The 16,380-nt window shown below is 36.4% G+C and overlaps 1 protein-coding gene across 8 annotated transcripts in view; it reads left to right on the forward strand.

The window, feature by feature from the left end:
• UTRN (utrophin) overlaps nucleotides 1-16,380 on the forward strand; it is a 538,889-nt gene that overhangs the window by 231,527 nt on the left and 290,982 nt on the right. For all 8 annotated transcript variants that reach the window (XM_043457450.1, XM_043457448.1, XM_043457451.1 and 5 more), the window contains 4 exons: nucleotides 3,566-3,716; nucleotides 4,944-5,119; nucleotides 10,327-10,462; nucleotides 11,935-12,084. In XM_043457450.1, coding sequence (XP_043313385.1) covers nucleotides 3,566-3,716; nucleotides 4,944-5,119; nucleotides 10,327-10,462; nucleotides 11,935-12,084 — 613 coding nt within the window. The remainder of the gene's footprint in view (nucleotides 1-3,565; nucleotides 3,717-4,943; nucleotides 5,120-10,326; nucleotides 10,463-11,934; nucleotides 12,085-16,380) is intronic.

Raw genomic sequence — 16,380 nt, forward strand, 5'->3', positions numbered from 1 at the left:
CATTTCTACTTTATATTTATTTAATTTTGCTAATTCCACCTTCTTACACCATCAGTTTTAATCTAATACCATAGTATTTTCATTTTTAAAGTGTTACACATTTTATTAATCCACCACAGTAAATTTTCCCTAGTTATTCTAAAATTAAAATTCATATTCTTTTTCTATATTTATTCTTTCAGTAAAATTTTAGTCATTTCAATCAGTTAGAAAAAACAGTCAATTTGAAATGCAGTCTTTCATTCATTTGGATCCTTTCTGTGTCTTCAGTAAGGTTTTGAAGATTTGTCTACATCTTTCTCTCTAGGACTATTGCTTGGTAGTTTTGTGCTTTTTTTGTTCGTTTTGTAGAATTGATGTATGGTAACTTTCTTCTGCATCTTTTGCACTATGTGTATTTGTGTGTGTGTGTCTACACCTCGGTCTGTGGGTATAACATTTATTTTCTTAGCCTTTCTTATGACACATCTGTTATATATGTGATTATGTTTCTTCTTTTTTCAGTTATTCTATTTGCATACATGCATCTGGCTAATGTGGCAGAATTTCAAGGATGTTGTGGATTATGTTGATTGCCAATATTCATGCCATTTTTGTGATTATAAAAATTTTAGCAAATAGTTTTTTCCTAGATTTTTTTTAATTGAGATGAGAACAGAACAGTGTTTTCTTTTTTTTTCTTTCTTTCTTTTTTTTTTTTACTTTTCATTTGTTTTTATTAGTTGGAGGCTAATTATTTTACAATAGTGTAGTGGTTTTTGTCGTACATTGACATGAATCAGCCATGGATTTACATGTATTCTCCATCCCGATCCCCCCTCCCACCTCCCTCTCCACCCAATTCCTCTGGGTCTTCCCAGTGCACCAGGCCCGAGCAAGAATAGTGTTTTCTTATGTTAGAAAATTCTTCTCTATCACATTTTAATTTTATTATTTTGTTTCCCATGCTTACTAGATTTCATTTGCTGGGAGGTTGTCTCTTGTATTTGGTTTGGCCCAGGACTTGGTTGCATTAGTTGTTTATGTTCTTATTCATACTTCTAATTTTTGTTTTGCTTTCCTCTTCCAACCTTGGTAATCTATCCTAAAATGTTTATTTTCCCCCTTTCCTGTATATCTAGTTTTACAGCAATACTTGAGTAGTCCTTTCTATTCTGTTTTTCATAGAATATCAAGGCAATGGCAAATATCCTGTGCTTACATGGTGTCAGTTATAGGTGATAATTACACCTGCTGATCACCAAGTCCATTTGTCTACATGAGGTGTCTATGCTGTTTTGCCTATGAATTTTTTATAAGTATTATTGGTCTGTGGTGTGTTATTATTGGTGTGTTATTTATTCAAAGATAAATACCTTGAAAATAAACAGACATCTTTCTTTGAGAACTCCTTTATGCCTTCTTTGCAGTAAGATTAGTTTGGGAGGGAATATATCAAGTTGGAATATTAGAGACAGTAAACTTATATGCTTCTGTTTCAAATACAAACCATAGATGGGATAAGACTTGCATTTTGAGTCCTATGAGTCTCTGGAAGTCCATAGTCTTTCGCAGTTCCCTGCTGCCTCCCGTATAAGCTGGCTGGATTAGAGAGGATGAGACAGTTCTTTGAATCCCATCTGAACATGGATCTCTCTGTCATTTTTTTTTTCTTTTAATATAAAATCTATAAGTATGATGCTTAGATTTATTTGGAATTTATGTTCTGTTTTGATGGTAATGATCTTTACTAAGTTTAACATTTCTATTCTCAGTCTTTAGATCTTTGGAGCAGCCTTTCTAGCAATATTTTCTATTCACACTGCACCATCTCAGAAGTCAGAATTTATGTTTGCTATGTTTTTACAAATGATAGTGAAGATTATCTTAATATCTTCTCATCATGTTTTGTTTGAAGTGCTCTTATTTTTGTCATGCCCAATAGAATGTTGCTTCCTTGTGGGCACTCAGCAAATATTAACTGAATTTTCAAAGTGATTTTCATGGAAGAAGGAAACATAAACATTATTTAGGAGTTAGCAATGTTAGGGACCATTTTATAGCTTTTTGAAAATACTAATATTACCTTTTTATTACAAACTATTTTGTATTATCACTAACATTTCTGAGATCTCTTCTAAGCTTCTCCTGGTACCACTACTCTAAATAAAAAGGCAGTCAGAAATGACATAGGATCCCAAGCCAAGAAGGCTTTTCCTCCTCATACTTTATTTTGTTCCAGATACGGCAAGCACCGGAGTCTGACTTTATCTCGTTTCTAATGAGTTAGGTTTGAATAGAAGTCTTAGTAGTCTTTGTCTCATTGCCTAACCTGAACTTTGCAGCTACTCCCATCCTGCTGTGTGTTCCGATCAGTAAGACACACCAGGTTAGTGACCACACAGAGTATACGTTAGTCTGCTAAGGCAGTCATCACAAGATACTGCAGATGGCCTAAACAACAGACATTTATTTTCTCTCGGTTCTGGAGGCTGGAGGTCCAAGATCAAGGTACCAGCAGAACTCAGCTTCTGGTGAGGCTTCTCTTCCTGGCTTGCAGATGGCCACCTTCTTGCTGTGTCCTTACATGTCTTTGCTCTGTGCTCTTGGAGAGAGAGAGACAGACAGACAGACAGACAGCAGAGAGACAGAAAGAGACACACACAGAGAACTTTCTGATGTTTCTTTCTCTTATTAGGACAACAGTCCTATGGGATTAGTTACTGATACGACCTCGTTTGGACTTCCCCGGTGGCTCAGATGGTAAACAATACACCGGCAGTGCAGGAGCTGTGGGTTCAATCCCTGGGTCAGGAAGATCCCCTGGAGAAGCAAATGGCAACCCCCCCCCCCCAGTATTCTTGCCTGGGAAATCCCATGGCCAGAAGAGCCTGCTGGGCCACAGTCCCTGGGGTCACAAGGAGTCGGACATGACTGAGCAACTAACCCTTATGATCTCATTTAACCTTAATTACCTCCCTAAACACCCTGTCTCCAAATATAGTCATGTTAGGGGTTAGGGCTTCAACATATGGATTCTGGGGGGGGACACAATTCAGTCTGTAGCACAGAGTTAATAGACTGCAAGGAAATTTTGAAGTGTTTTGGCCTTTAGGTTTTGTTCTATCTGGGAACTAAGTGTTCTGGAAATAAAATACCCTATTTTTTTTCTAAGAGAATAAAGTAATTAATCATATTTTACATTTCACGATATCTGAACTGTTGTGTTCAAAGTTGGGTGGGTTAACATGCCTGCAGCTAATCTATCTTGATTTTTGCAGCCAGAGATGCCTGTCTATTCAGTTAGAAAGCTGCCTAGTGTGTGTGTGTGTGTCTGTGTGCATGAATGTGAGGGGGGGAGGGGTGTATGCAGATTGCTTTACTCTTGGTATGATGTATGTTTCTCTAAGAGGAATCATTAACAGTAATCCATTACAAAAACTGGTCTTATAGAGCAGTGAGCTGTGAATTCACTCATTTTGAGGCTTTCAGTTTAAATGAGATTTGAATTTCTTTTTTAGAAAATCACTTCTAGATGGTCCTGGAAAGTTTGGAAACCTATTTTATTTGGTTTGTTGTCTCTTAGTTATTTTGATAGGGCTATGGAAGAATGGAGACAGTTCCACTGTGACCTTAATGACCTCACACACTGGATAACAGAAGCTGAAGAGTTACTGGCTGGTACTTTTGCTCCGGATGGTGGCCTGGACTTAGAGAAGGCCAAGATACACCAGCAGGTGAGTGCTTTCTGTAAGAGGCTGGGGATCTGCTGAACACTTGACTTATTTAGTATGCACCATTTAAGACAGGTTTTAAAAAGAGGGGCCTACAATATTAATTTTTCAGGGGTATACCAATAATCTGTCATTTTTGTTCCAGTTCTAGTTTTCAGTTTTAAAGGTCTAAGAAAAAATAGTCTTTCAATTTTAATTAGGAATTTAAAGAAATTTAAATAAAAATACTCTTTAGTGAATAATATGAAAACAATTTTATTTTACAAATTTTATATTCAGAACTTATAAATTTTTTTTTTTTCAGAACTTATAAAATTTTATACTCAAGACTCTATCAAGGACAAAAAGATATCTGTATACCTCACCTTTATTTTCTATAGTTAAACACTTAGAGATCTTATTTTCTTTGTATCATTGATCATTATTATAAAAGTAAATTATTTTTGAGTTATATCAGGGCAGCTGCTCATGTAAATCTAATTCAGTCTTGGGAAAATAGAACACAATAGCTAAGTCAGTTCTGCTGATAGTAATAGGTCGTTAGAAATAATGGTCAAAATTTCAATTTACCCTTGTTGAGAATATTTTCTCTTTTATTAATTTTTAAAAATATATTCAGTGTAGAAGGTTTATGAGGAGTTAGAGAATGCTTTTATTTTCTCATAAATATGTTAACACATTTTTCTTATTTTTAGAGTCATAGAGAAGTACTTAAATTTGACTTTAAAATGTCCTTCCTTAATCCATTGCTTAAAAATTTACAGACCAGTGAAGCAATGTCTCAATAAAATGCACATTGAAGTTTACTTACATATGGTAGGACATAATAATATATGGGAGTAGAGGGTTTAAACAGTTTTTTTAAGAGACTCTTGAAAGCCCGTGTTTAGAGGATAAGGAATCCACTTTAATCAAGCATGATTGATGCTTATGTGTCCATATAAAAAGCTGTTATTTATTTTATGTTATTAGGCTGTTCTCTTTCACTGTATTTTGCCTGACGACATTCATAAGAGTGGGTTAGATTTCGAAATAGATTTCATTTAATCTGTTGATAGAAATGTAATTAAAGTGTTAAAAATGCCTTTTTCATATACATAAAATATCTTTCCAAGGCTTTGTTTCTCTAACACTTATATTGACACCACGCTGTGGTACCTAAATGGATTCACTACCTCAGAACAGTTTAATTTAGCAGTGGAGTTAATCTTGAGTGGTTCTCTGTTACAGGAACTCGAGGAGGGGATCAGCAGCCACCAGCCCAGTTTTGCAGCACTAAACAGGACGGGGGATGGGATTATACAGAAACTCTCCCCGACAGATGGAAGCTTCTTGAAGGACAAGCTGGCAGGTTTAAACCAACGCTGGGGTGCAATCGCTGCAGAAGTGAAGGATCGGCGGCCAAGGTGATTAAGCCGTGACAACTCAAGGGCACGGGGTGAAGGTATTTGGGCAGAACCTTTTGAGATGCAAGATGATGAGTTCCAAGTTCTTTTTATCATCTGCTATTAGGGGGAGGGTATGGCTACTCCAGTATTCTTGTCTGCAGCATCCCATGGACCGAGGATCCTGGCGGGCTACAGTCCTTGGGGTTGCAGAGAGTCAGACACGACTGAGTGACTAACACTTTTACTTTTTGCTCTCACATTACAAGAGTTTTGTTGACGTTTAAGACCTCCACTGTCCACGTTCTGTATTTTTGTGTTTTTCTATGTTTAAAAGGCCATCTGTAGTCTAACTTTTCTACTCAGGTATGTCAAAAAAAATCTTCATTCCTCTTTTTTTCTGACTGTTTATTATGACACAATGACTTTGAGATAGAAACTTGAAGTAGGTGGGGAAACACGCTGGACTCTCTGGCTGAAGATGGGGGTTTCAGGGCGGGCTTCTCCCTCCCTTGCTTCCCGACAGGGTCTCTGGGTCCTGAGGAGGAATCTGTCTCACTGAGGAATTCTTGGTGTCTAAGGGTGCCCCATGTCTTTCTAGGTCAGTGCTGTGTACATAATATAGTTCCTCATCTATATGACATAGTAAATATAATTTATTATTGTGTTTTTATGTCAGATTATGTTGCACTGCCCCACATATTATTCATACTAGGGTGTCTTCTGGTTGCAAACATGTTTGATTACCAGTGAATATAATACTCAACATTGTATATATTATTTCATGTATTGCTTTACCATTATTTGAAATTATGTTTGAGACAGTCAGGATTTAATGGATGATTCCTATTTTGTTTAATGCATTTCATCTTGAGAGGGTGAGTTAATGATAGTTTTGGTTTAAAATCTCTGCGATATTTTTTTCTGATAATTTTAACTGTAGATGATATATTATTTTAGTGATAAACTATTGTTTTGTTAAAGGCCAATCTAATACTTTATCAAGTTCAGTATTATAGCATAACACAAAATATTGAACTTTGAATATTTGGCTTGTGGCTACTTTTTAAAGATTTATTCTCTTTTATTGTAAAAATAATACATGCTTGTTGCAAAAAGAGCTTTTGCCTACTTTAGAAAAATTTTTTGTTTATTTATTTAAAATTTTTGGCTGTGCTGGGTCTTTGGTGTTCCTTGGTCAACTTTTCTCTAGTTGCAGCAAGCAGGGGCTACTCTCTACTTGCAATGTGCAGGCTTTTTATTGTGGTGGCTTCTCTTGTTGCGGAGCACAGGCTCTAAGGACACACGAGCTTCAGTATTTGTGGCTCGTGGGCTTCAGAGGGAGAGCTCAGTATTTGTGGCACATGTGCTTAACTGCTCCATGGCACGTGGGATCTTCCTGGACCAGGGATGGAACTCATGTTCCCTGCATTGGCAGGTGGATTCTTTACTACTGGACCACCAGGGCAGTTCTGGCAACTTTATAGACTAACATCATCTTTTATTTTGTGTGGTTTGTTAAAAAGTCAAATCATAGTTTGTGTGTCTTGATTGAGAGGTTTCCATGTGACAAAGACAGCATTTGGCCTCATTTAATCCTCACAGCTGCCCTGTGAGGGGGCTATTTAGATCCATTGTACAGCTTTGGAAACTGAGGCTCAGAGTGGAGAAGTGAAGTATTAATAACTGTCCAGGGTCTCATAGAAAGTTAGTGACAGTGCTTAATCTCTTGAATACTGTGTGTGTAAAAGGTGGGTGGACCTCAGAGCTCTCTGGCTAAGTTTCCTCCTCTGTGAATGAGAACTGGGGTATCTTCTCAGAGGAGTGCCATGAGGATTAAAGGAGACACTTTTTGTAAAAAGCTTATGCCCTATCTGTTGATACTAAACACTTAAAATATCTAGTTCTGTTATTGTAAGCTATCCTATGACTTATTCTCCAAGCATGATATTGCTGAGTTTTGCCAATGATTGATTGAATGATTTGATCGGTATTCATGAACTTTGTATTTAGCACAGGGGATACAAGTATGACTAAGGAACTCAGAGGGACCATGGTGAAGAAAATGTTTAAAGGAAAAAGTAATCTGATGTGATTAAAGGGCACATTATTATTATAAGAAGATAGTGTGTTGTCATAGACTCAGGGATGATGGGCTGTGGAATTTAGCCATCCAGGGGAGGGATCCTGAAGCTGGTTTTGAAGAATTTATAGCAATTTCCTATAAATTCTTTTTAGGGATGGTCTTGTAGGGAAAAGGTACAGAATAGGCAAGGTGGGAGGCATGAAATAGTGGGACTGAGTAAGAAATCTGTGAAGGTTAGATGGTGAGAAGGGCTTGGGGGACCAGGGCCAGGGTGGGGAGTCCCATAGGATTTTATGTGTCATGCTAATGAGTCGGCACTGCCAGGAGATCCAACCAGTCCATCCTAAAGGAAATCGGTCCTGAATATTCATCGGTAGGACTGATGCTGAAGCTAAAACTCCAATACTTTGGTCACCTGATGCGAAGAACTGACTCCTTAGAAAAGACCCTGATGCTGGGAAGGATTGAAGGCAGGAGGAGAAGGGGACGACAGAAGATGAGATGGTTGGATGGCATCACCGACTCAATGGACATGAGTTTGAGCAAGCTCTGGGAGTTGGTGATGGACAGGGAAGCCTGGCATGCTGTAGTCTATGGGGGTCACAAATAGTCGGACACGACTGAGCAACTCAACTAAACTGAATGAGTGGGCAGGGAGAGTCCCTCTAGCTTGAGAATGATCTATTCCAGGTCTTCTTAAGGAAAATGATGTACTTGCTGGTATGGTATTAGCAATAACTGTAGAAATTTCCCTAATCAATTTCAAATGGATCTCTGTGGAATGTGGTAATTATTGCTTCTGGGACTGACATGGTGAAGCTAAAAGATGCTCCACTCATTTTTTTGAGAAGAGGAAAGAATAATGAACCTCTTCTCTAGCATCTTGTATTTTAACTAAAACAGTATTTGTTTTCATAAATTCATGTTTAACTTTAGGTTTGAATTTGTCTTAAATTGGGGTCACCTTGCAATTTTATGGGCTTATTATGTGTACTGTTATTACTCACTGAGAAATAGCTCAATTTATTTTTGTATTGAGTGTCTGTTGTTAAATATTTGCACAGTTCAGCAACTTATGGTGTTATTCCTTAATGAGCAATTGTTATCTACTGTTAGAACATGAATTTATAACTTGTTTTTACTTAGTGATAACATTCAAAATGTAGATTATATTTAGCTAGTTTGCAGATAAAAATTTTGTGTGACTCAAATATGTCTTATTGAAATTACTTGATAATGTTAGTTTTCCTCATACATATATTTTCAAAATACTACATCAGTTGTGATTATGAAACACTGGAAATTTAAACTGCTACTTTTTTTTGAAACACAAGGTCAATAGTAGTATTTTCATTGTTTCCCCAGTTGTTGTTTAAAGACTCTTTGATACAGAGGGTGAATTACCTGTTTGGGTTGTGGTAGTCTAAACAATTCATATTTAGCTTGCTTTATTTATTTATTTAAATCTTGAAGCAGTGTTCTCTCCTGATGAATACTGAAAAATGAAAACTTATGATACTGTGGAGTTTAGTCTGTAAGTTGTGTCCGACACTTGCAACCTCTTAGCCTAGCCCGCTAGGCTCCTCTGTCCATGAGATTTTCCAGGCAAGAATACTGGAGTGGGTTGCCATTTCCTTCACCAGGGGATCTTCCCAACCCAGCGATCGAACCCTGGTCTCCTGCACTGTAGGCAGATTCTTTACCGACTGAGCTGCTGGGGAAAGATATGATTCTGTAGTGATTATCATTAATTTTTTTAAATTAAAGTTTATTTACAATGTTGTGTTAGTTTCACAAAAGTGATTCAGTTATACATATACATATATATATGTCTATTCTTTTTAGATTCTTGTCTCTTATAGGTTATTATAAAATACTGAATATAGTTCCCTGTGCTATAGAGTAGGTCCTTGTTGGTTGTTTATTTTATATATGGTAGTGTGTATATGTTAATCCCAAACACCTAATTTATTCCTCCCCCTTTCCCTTAGTAGATTTTTAAACATTAAAATACTCTCCTTCAAATATCACTGACTCTCTATTAAATATATAAGATTTATTTAGCATTTTATTCTATATGTATTGCATCATTGTGTTAGGTGTATTTGTGATCAAAAAGAAAAAATTATAGCCATAAAAATGTAAATTCTTATTAGGGATGACATAATGTAATTCATTTAAAAAATTGCATTCTATTTTTAAGCCAGCAGCTAATAGCAGGAGCTATAGAAGTGATACCGCCACCAAGTTCTAAATAGCTTTCAAACTCTTTCTTAAAAATACATGATCTTGTTTGTCAAATGAGTTCTAATCATATTCTCATCTTTTGACAGATGGTTTATATAATTATAAATGTTATTCTTATAACATTAAAAGATGTAATTAAGGCAGTTTCTTTTTTATATTCATATGACTGTTTCCTTATGTCCTTTAAAACTTTGGCTTTGTTTTTTTCTAGACCCTTTTTTTGTAACTTGGTGCTATATTCAAATATAATACTCATTTTAATGAGCTCATCAAATTCCCATTTTTCTTGTCTTTCCTAATATTTCTAAAAATTTCCCACTTTTGGTATCTTGCCTTGTTCTTGCTCTTTCTTTCCTATGAATAAAGTAGAATAATAGTTGCCCCCTAATGTGAATGTCATATAATGATGCCTTTCTATCTCCATGGAGTACTCAAAGAGAATTATGTATTTTTCCTTATTATTTTAGATTAAGACATTTTTCATGTTTTCTTCTTAAAGCCTCCATTATGCTGTATGGTGGTGTCTAGCTTTAAAAAGTTCTTTGTATTAAATTTCTACATAGTTTTTATGATGAAAGAAGACAACATTCTTTAGTTTCAGTGTTTTTTAATTTAATGAAGGAAGAAATCTTATTCTTATATTTGCATATAACCTTGCAAAATGTATGCATTACTATTAATACTCATTTAGAAATGCATGTTAAAATAATTGATACATATTAAGATAATTATTTTTTTGTGTGTGGCATATTTAGTCAGAATATCCAATGTAGATATATAATGTTCTAGTTAATTGGTTAGTTTTCTCAATATTTTTAAATAATATGTCCTTTTAGGTTAAAAGGAGAAAGTAAGCAGGTGATGGACTGTATTTTTAAATAATATGTCCTTTTAGGTTAAAAGGAGAAAGTAAGCAGGTGATGGACTATAGAAAAAGACTAGATGAAATTATCTGTTGGTTAACAAAGGCTGAGAATGCTGTACAAAAAAGATCAACTACTGAACTGGAAGAAAACCTGCAAGAATTAACAGTAAGTGATATATTTGTCTCTATATTTGCTGATGCTTTTTTGATGCGTGAACATTTACACTAAAAATAATATGTTGCATGATTAAAGAAGAAAAGGGGAAGAAGTTTTGTATTTGTGGTAAGAGTGGTGAACTTTAAAGAGGAATATCTTTTTTTTTTTTTTTTTTTTTAATTTTAAGGAGCAACTGTTATTTCATCATTGCAGAGGTAAGGCTTCACTCATGTAAAAGTGATGTCATGTGGGCCTAAGTATTGAACCAAAGGATTTTGGAATGTTTTCAACAGACATCATCATTTTAGAATATAATAATGCTGTGAAGTATAGTTTTTTCATTTGGGGTTCAGAAGATTATTAATTACTGATTACTATCTATAAAATGAGTTCTACAAGAAGACTCCAAGTGACTTGAGAATTACTGAAGCTTATTATGGACTTTGTTTCACAGTTGTATTATTTAAATTTTCTTTGTTGATCTGCAACCAGCAAGAATTGTTTAAAATTGTATAGGTATACAACATATAAAAATACATAAAGGTATATAGGTATGTTATTAATAATATACCCAAATATCCATATTTTTATATCCACAAACTTTATATTTTTTGTGTTAAGAATTAAAGTACTTGTAGAGCAATAAGAAATATGTGCTCACATTTTTATTAAACAAAAGAAATTGTGTGTGAGTATAGATACATACCCATGCATGCAACAAAGAATACCTAAAGTGATACCCACTAATCTGATTAGAGATTTTGTCTAAAGGAATATGATTGAGGTGTTTCGGAAAAGAAAATTTTAATACCGATGAAAAATACATGGCAAGTGGTTATGAAGTTTTCATTTCAAAATCTGACAAGTATCTAACAAGCTTGTTTGTGTTTTTTATAAAACTTTCAGTAGTTTTCTTGGAATATGCCTTTTGTAAACAATTTGGAGTCAGTCTCAAGGGTTAGGATAGTATATTGGGATAGGTAGACATGCACGCATAAAATGGCTTCTGTTGTTTCTGGGGTTTTTTGGCCTTTCATTAGAATAATCATTTTTATTATTTTTCTCAGAACAGAATATTAAGTTGTCAATGTAAATATGATTTTATATGACCCTGTTAAGAAGTGCAGAGTTTGGAGTAGTAATTCATGTTCATACAGTGCATACTGAAAGTGGGAGTTCATTCCCAGATTAATTACAGTTTGTTAATGGCAACCCACTCCAGTGTTCTTGCCTGGAGAATCCCAGGGACGGGGGAGCCTGCCTGGTGGGCTGCTGTCTATGGGGACTCACAGAATCGGACACGACTGATGTGACTTAGCAGCGGCAGCAATGTCAATTCAGGCTTCTTAGGAGTTTATTTTCCATTTAAGAAATTAAACGTCTACATTTATAGGACTATTTTCCATAGAGGTTTCTAACAGTTCTTGATCTTTCGCTGGTATGACAACCTTTTAACCATACCTCTCTTCTGATTCCTTTAGGACTTAACCCAGGAGATGGAAGTACAAGCTGAGAAACTCAAGTGGCTGAATAGAACTGAATTGGAAATGCTTTCAGATAAAAGTCTGAGTTTACATGAAAGAGAAAAAGTTTCAGAGAGTTTAAGAACTGTAAATTCATCATGGAATAAGGTGTGCATTAAGAATTACTCTGATACCTTTCTCATGTTTATTGATTTTGTTCTCAAAGAAGTGGGACTATGGAACTGTCTTAAGTATCCCCAAATATAGGCACATTTTACTAATGCTTACTCATATTGGTAATTATGTTTTTTTCATCTGTCATAGATGGAAACTTATGTTCTCAAAGAATACTTACTTCACTTGGGATTTTTTGGCATAGAAGATTTATATGTTATATACTATATTAAATAATGAATATATATTAGAATTAGGCATAAAATGCTAATAACTATGCTCTGAAAAATGAAAGCATTAAAATAACTTTGTGATGTTGCATGTGACTTTTCATATATATAGATTTATTTTAAATGGTTTTATTCATTCAACATGTATTTACTAGGTTCCAAGTAGGTTGTAGTGGTATGTGGCTACCAATATGACTAAGATAAAGTCCTTTTTCTCATACCATCACTTCTTTTGCAATTGAATCAGAGGTAAAGTAATAGGTTTCTATTTATTTTGGCTTGGGCACATAGCATAACGGGGCTTCCCAAGTGGCACAGTGGTAAAGAACCCACCTGCCAATGCAGGAGATGCAAGAGACCCAGGTTTGATCCCTGGGTTGGGAAGATCCCCTGGAGCAGGAAATGGCAACCCACTCCAGTATTCTTACCTGGAAAAGCCCGCGGACAGAGGAGCCTGGCGGGCTGTGGTTTGTGGTGTTGCAAAGAGTCGGACATGACTGAGCAGCTGAGCACATACTCAGTAAGAAGTCTGCCTGGGACATTGAACAGATATGTTTCTGTCTTAGTTTGGACAGGACCCATATCAGTCATTTTTCTTTCTCTCCATCCTTTTAAAATGATAGCCATCCTTCTATATCTAATGATTTAGGTGCTTTATTGATCTAGCCTCTCTGCTTGAGAACTACTATCTTGATGGGTCACTGTTACTGATGACTCACACAGCTGCATCTCTGACTTCGACCTCTCTACACACTCAGACTTCATCACGGTTGCTTGCTGAGCATCTGTACTTAGATATCTACGATATCTAAAGGAGATGAGTTCTGGGTGTTCACTGGAAGGGCTGATGCTGAAGCTGAAACTCCAGTACTTTGGCCACCTCATGCGAAGAGTTGACTCATTGGAAAAGACCCTGATGCTGGGAGGGATTGGGGGCAGGACGAGAAGGGGATGTCAGAGGATGAGATGGCTGGATGGCATCACTGACTTGATGGACATGAGTTTAAGTAAACTCTGGGAGTTGGTGATGGACAGGGAGGCCTGGCGTGCTGCGGTTCATGGGGTTGCAAAGAGTCGGACACGACTGAGCGACTGAACTGAACTGAATAGGCAACTGATACTAACATGTAAGACTGAGTATCTGACTCCACCTCCCTCTGGGGTCTTAGTTTACTTTTCCCACCTCAGTTACTGGTAATCGAATCCTTTTTATGGTTTTGTGCCAAGACTCTGGACTCAGTTTTACGACATGTGAATTATATCTCAGTGAAAAGCAAACAAACGAATAAACACGGTAGTCACCATCATCAGCTTCTCTTTCAAAATTCCTGTCTCCTTGATGGACGGTTTGAATGGAAGGCTACATGAGTAGATACACAATAAGGCACTGGGAGCAATTTTAACACTTGTCGATACTGAGTGGCATGTGGGTATTCCCTGGGCAATTCTTTCATCTTTTCTTAGGTTTGCAAAATTTCATAAACTTGGCCACTTCTCACTGCCTCCATGGCCACTGAGTTGTTCCTGTGTGATCATCATTGCCGTCTTCTCTTGCGTGATTCCTGCCATGGCCACTTCATTAGCCTCCCTTTTGCCTCCCTTTTCCCTTTGTCCGTCTCTCTTTTTTTTTTTCGAATTAAAATTTTTTTTTCATTTATTTTTATTAGTTGGAGGCTAATTACTTTACAATATTGTAGTGGTTTTTGCCATACACTGACATGAATCAGCCATGGATTTACATGTGATCCCCATCCCGATCCCCCCTCCCGCCTTCTTCCCTATCCCATCCTTCTGGGTCTTCCCAGTGCACCAGCCCTGAGCACTTGTCTTATGCATCCAACCTGGGCTGGTGGTCTGTTTCACCCTGATAGTATACTTGTTTCAATGCTATTCTCTCAGAATATCCCACCCTCGCCTTCTCCCACAGAGTCCCAAAGTCTGTTCTGTACATCTGTGTCTCTTTTTCTGTTTTCCTTATTGGGTTATTGTTACCATCTTTTTAAATTCCGTATATATGCGTTAGTATACTGTATTGGTCTTTATCTTTCTGGCTTACTTCACTCTGTATAATGGGCTCCAGTTTCATCCATCTCATTAGAACTGATTCAAATGAATTCTTTTTAATGGCTGAGTAATATTCCATGGTGTATATGTACCACAGCTTCCTTATCCATTCGTCTGCTGATGGGCATCTAGGTTGCTTCCATGTCCTGGCTATTATAAACAGTGCTGCGATGAACATTGGGGTGCATGTGTCTCTTTCAGATCTGGTTTCCTCAGTGTGTATGCCCAGAAGTGGGATTGCTGGGTCATATGGCAGGTCTATTTCCAGTTTTTTAAGAAATCTCCACACTGTTTTCCATAGCAGCTGTACTAGTTTGCATTCCCACCAACAGTGTAAGAGGGTTCCCTTTTCTCCACACCCTCTCCAGCATTTATTTCTTGTAGACTTTTGGATAGCAGCCATCCTGACTGGCGTGTAATGGTACCTCATTGTGGTTTTGATTTGCATTTCTCTAATAATGAGTGATGTTGAGCATCTTTTCATGTGTTTGTTGGCCATCTGTATGTCTTCTTTGGAGAAATGTCTGTTTAGTTCTTTGGCCCATTTTTGAATTGGGTCATTTATTTTTCTGTAATTGAGCTTCAGGAGTTGCTTGTATATTTTTGAGATTAATCCTTTGTCTGTTTCTTCATTTGCTATTATTTTCTCCCATTCTGAAGGCTGTCTTTTCACCTTGCTTATAGTTTCCTTTGTTGTGCAAAAGCTTTTAAGTTTCATTAGGTCCCATTTGTTTATTTTTGCTTTTCTTTCCAATATTCTGGGAGGTGGGTCATAGAGGATCTTGCTGTGATTTATGTCGGAGAGTGTTTTGCCTATGTTCTCCTCTAGGAGTTTTATAGTTTCTGGTCTTACATTTAGATCTTTAATCCATTTTGAGTTTATTTTTGTGTATGGTGTTAGAAGTGTTCTAGTTTCATTCTTTTACAAGTGGTTGACCAGTTTTCCCAGCACCACTTGTTAAAGAGGGTGTCTTTTTTCCATTGTATATCCTTGCCTCCTTTGTCAAAGATAAGGTGTCCATAGGTTCGTGGATTTATCTCTGGGCTTTCTATTCTGTTCCATTGATCTATATTTCTGTCTTTGTGCCAGTACCATACTGTCTTGATGACTGTGGCTTTGTAGTAGAGTCTGAAGTCAGGCAGGTTGATTCCTCCAGTTCCATTCTTCTTTCTCAAGATTGCTTTGGCTATTCGAGGTTTTTTGTATTTCCATACAAATTGTGAAATTATTTGTTCTAGTTCTGTGAAAAATACCATTGGTAGCTTGATAGGGATTGCATTTAATCTATAGATTGCTTTGGGTAGTATAGCCATTTTCACAATATTGAGTCTTCCAATCCATGAACACAGTATATTTCTCCATCTATTTGTGTCCTCTTTGATTTCTTTCATCAGTGTTTTATAGTTTTTAATATATAGGTCTTTTGTTTCTTTAGGTAGATATACTCCTAATTATTTTATTCTTTTTGTTGCAATGGTGAATGATATTGTTTCCTTAATTTCTCTTTCTGTTTTCTCATTGTTAGAGTATAGGAATGTAAGGGATTTCTGTGTGGTAATTTTAGGTCCTGCAACATTACTGTATTCATTGATTAGCTGTAATAATTTTCTGGTAGAGTCTTCAGGGTTTTCTATGTAGAGGATCATGTCATCTGCAAACAGCAAGAGTTTCACTTCTTCTTTTCCAATCTGGATTCCTTTTATTTCTTTTTCTGCTCTGATTGCTGTGGCCACACTTCCAAAACTATGTTGAATAGTAGTTGTGAGAGTGGACACCCTTGTCTTGTTCCTGACTTTAAGGGAAATGCTTTCAATTTTTCACCATTGAGGATAATGTTTACTGTGGGTTTGTCATATATATGTTGAGGCATGTTCCTTCTATGCCTGCTTTCTGGAGAGTTTTTATCATAAATGGATGCTGAATTTTGTCAAAGGCTTTTTCTGCATCTATTGAGATAATCATATGGTTTTTATCTTTCAATTTGTTAATGTGGTG

The sequence above is a fragment of the Cervus canadensis genome, chromosome 33 (assembly GCF_019320065.1).
Source record: "Cervus canadensis isolate Bull #8, Minnesota chromosome 33, ASM1932006v1, whole genome shotgun sequence".
NCBI classification, from domain to species: Eukaryota; Metazoa; Chordata; class Mammalia; order Artiodactyla; family Cervidae; genus Cervus; species Cervus canadensis.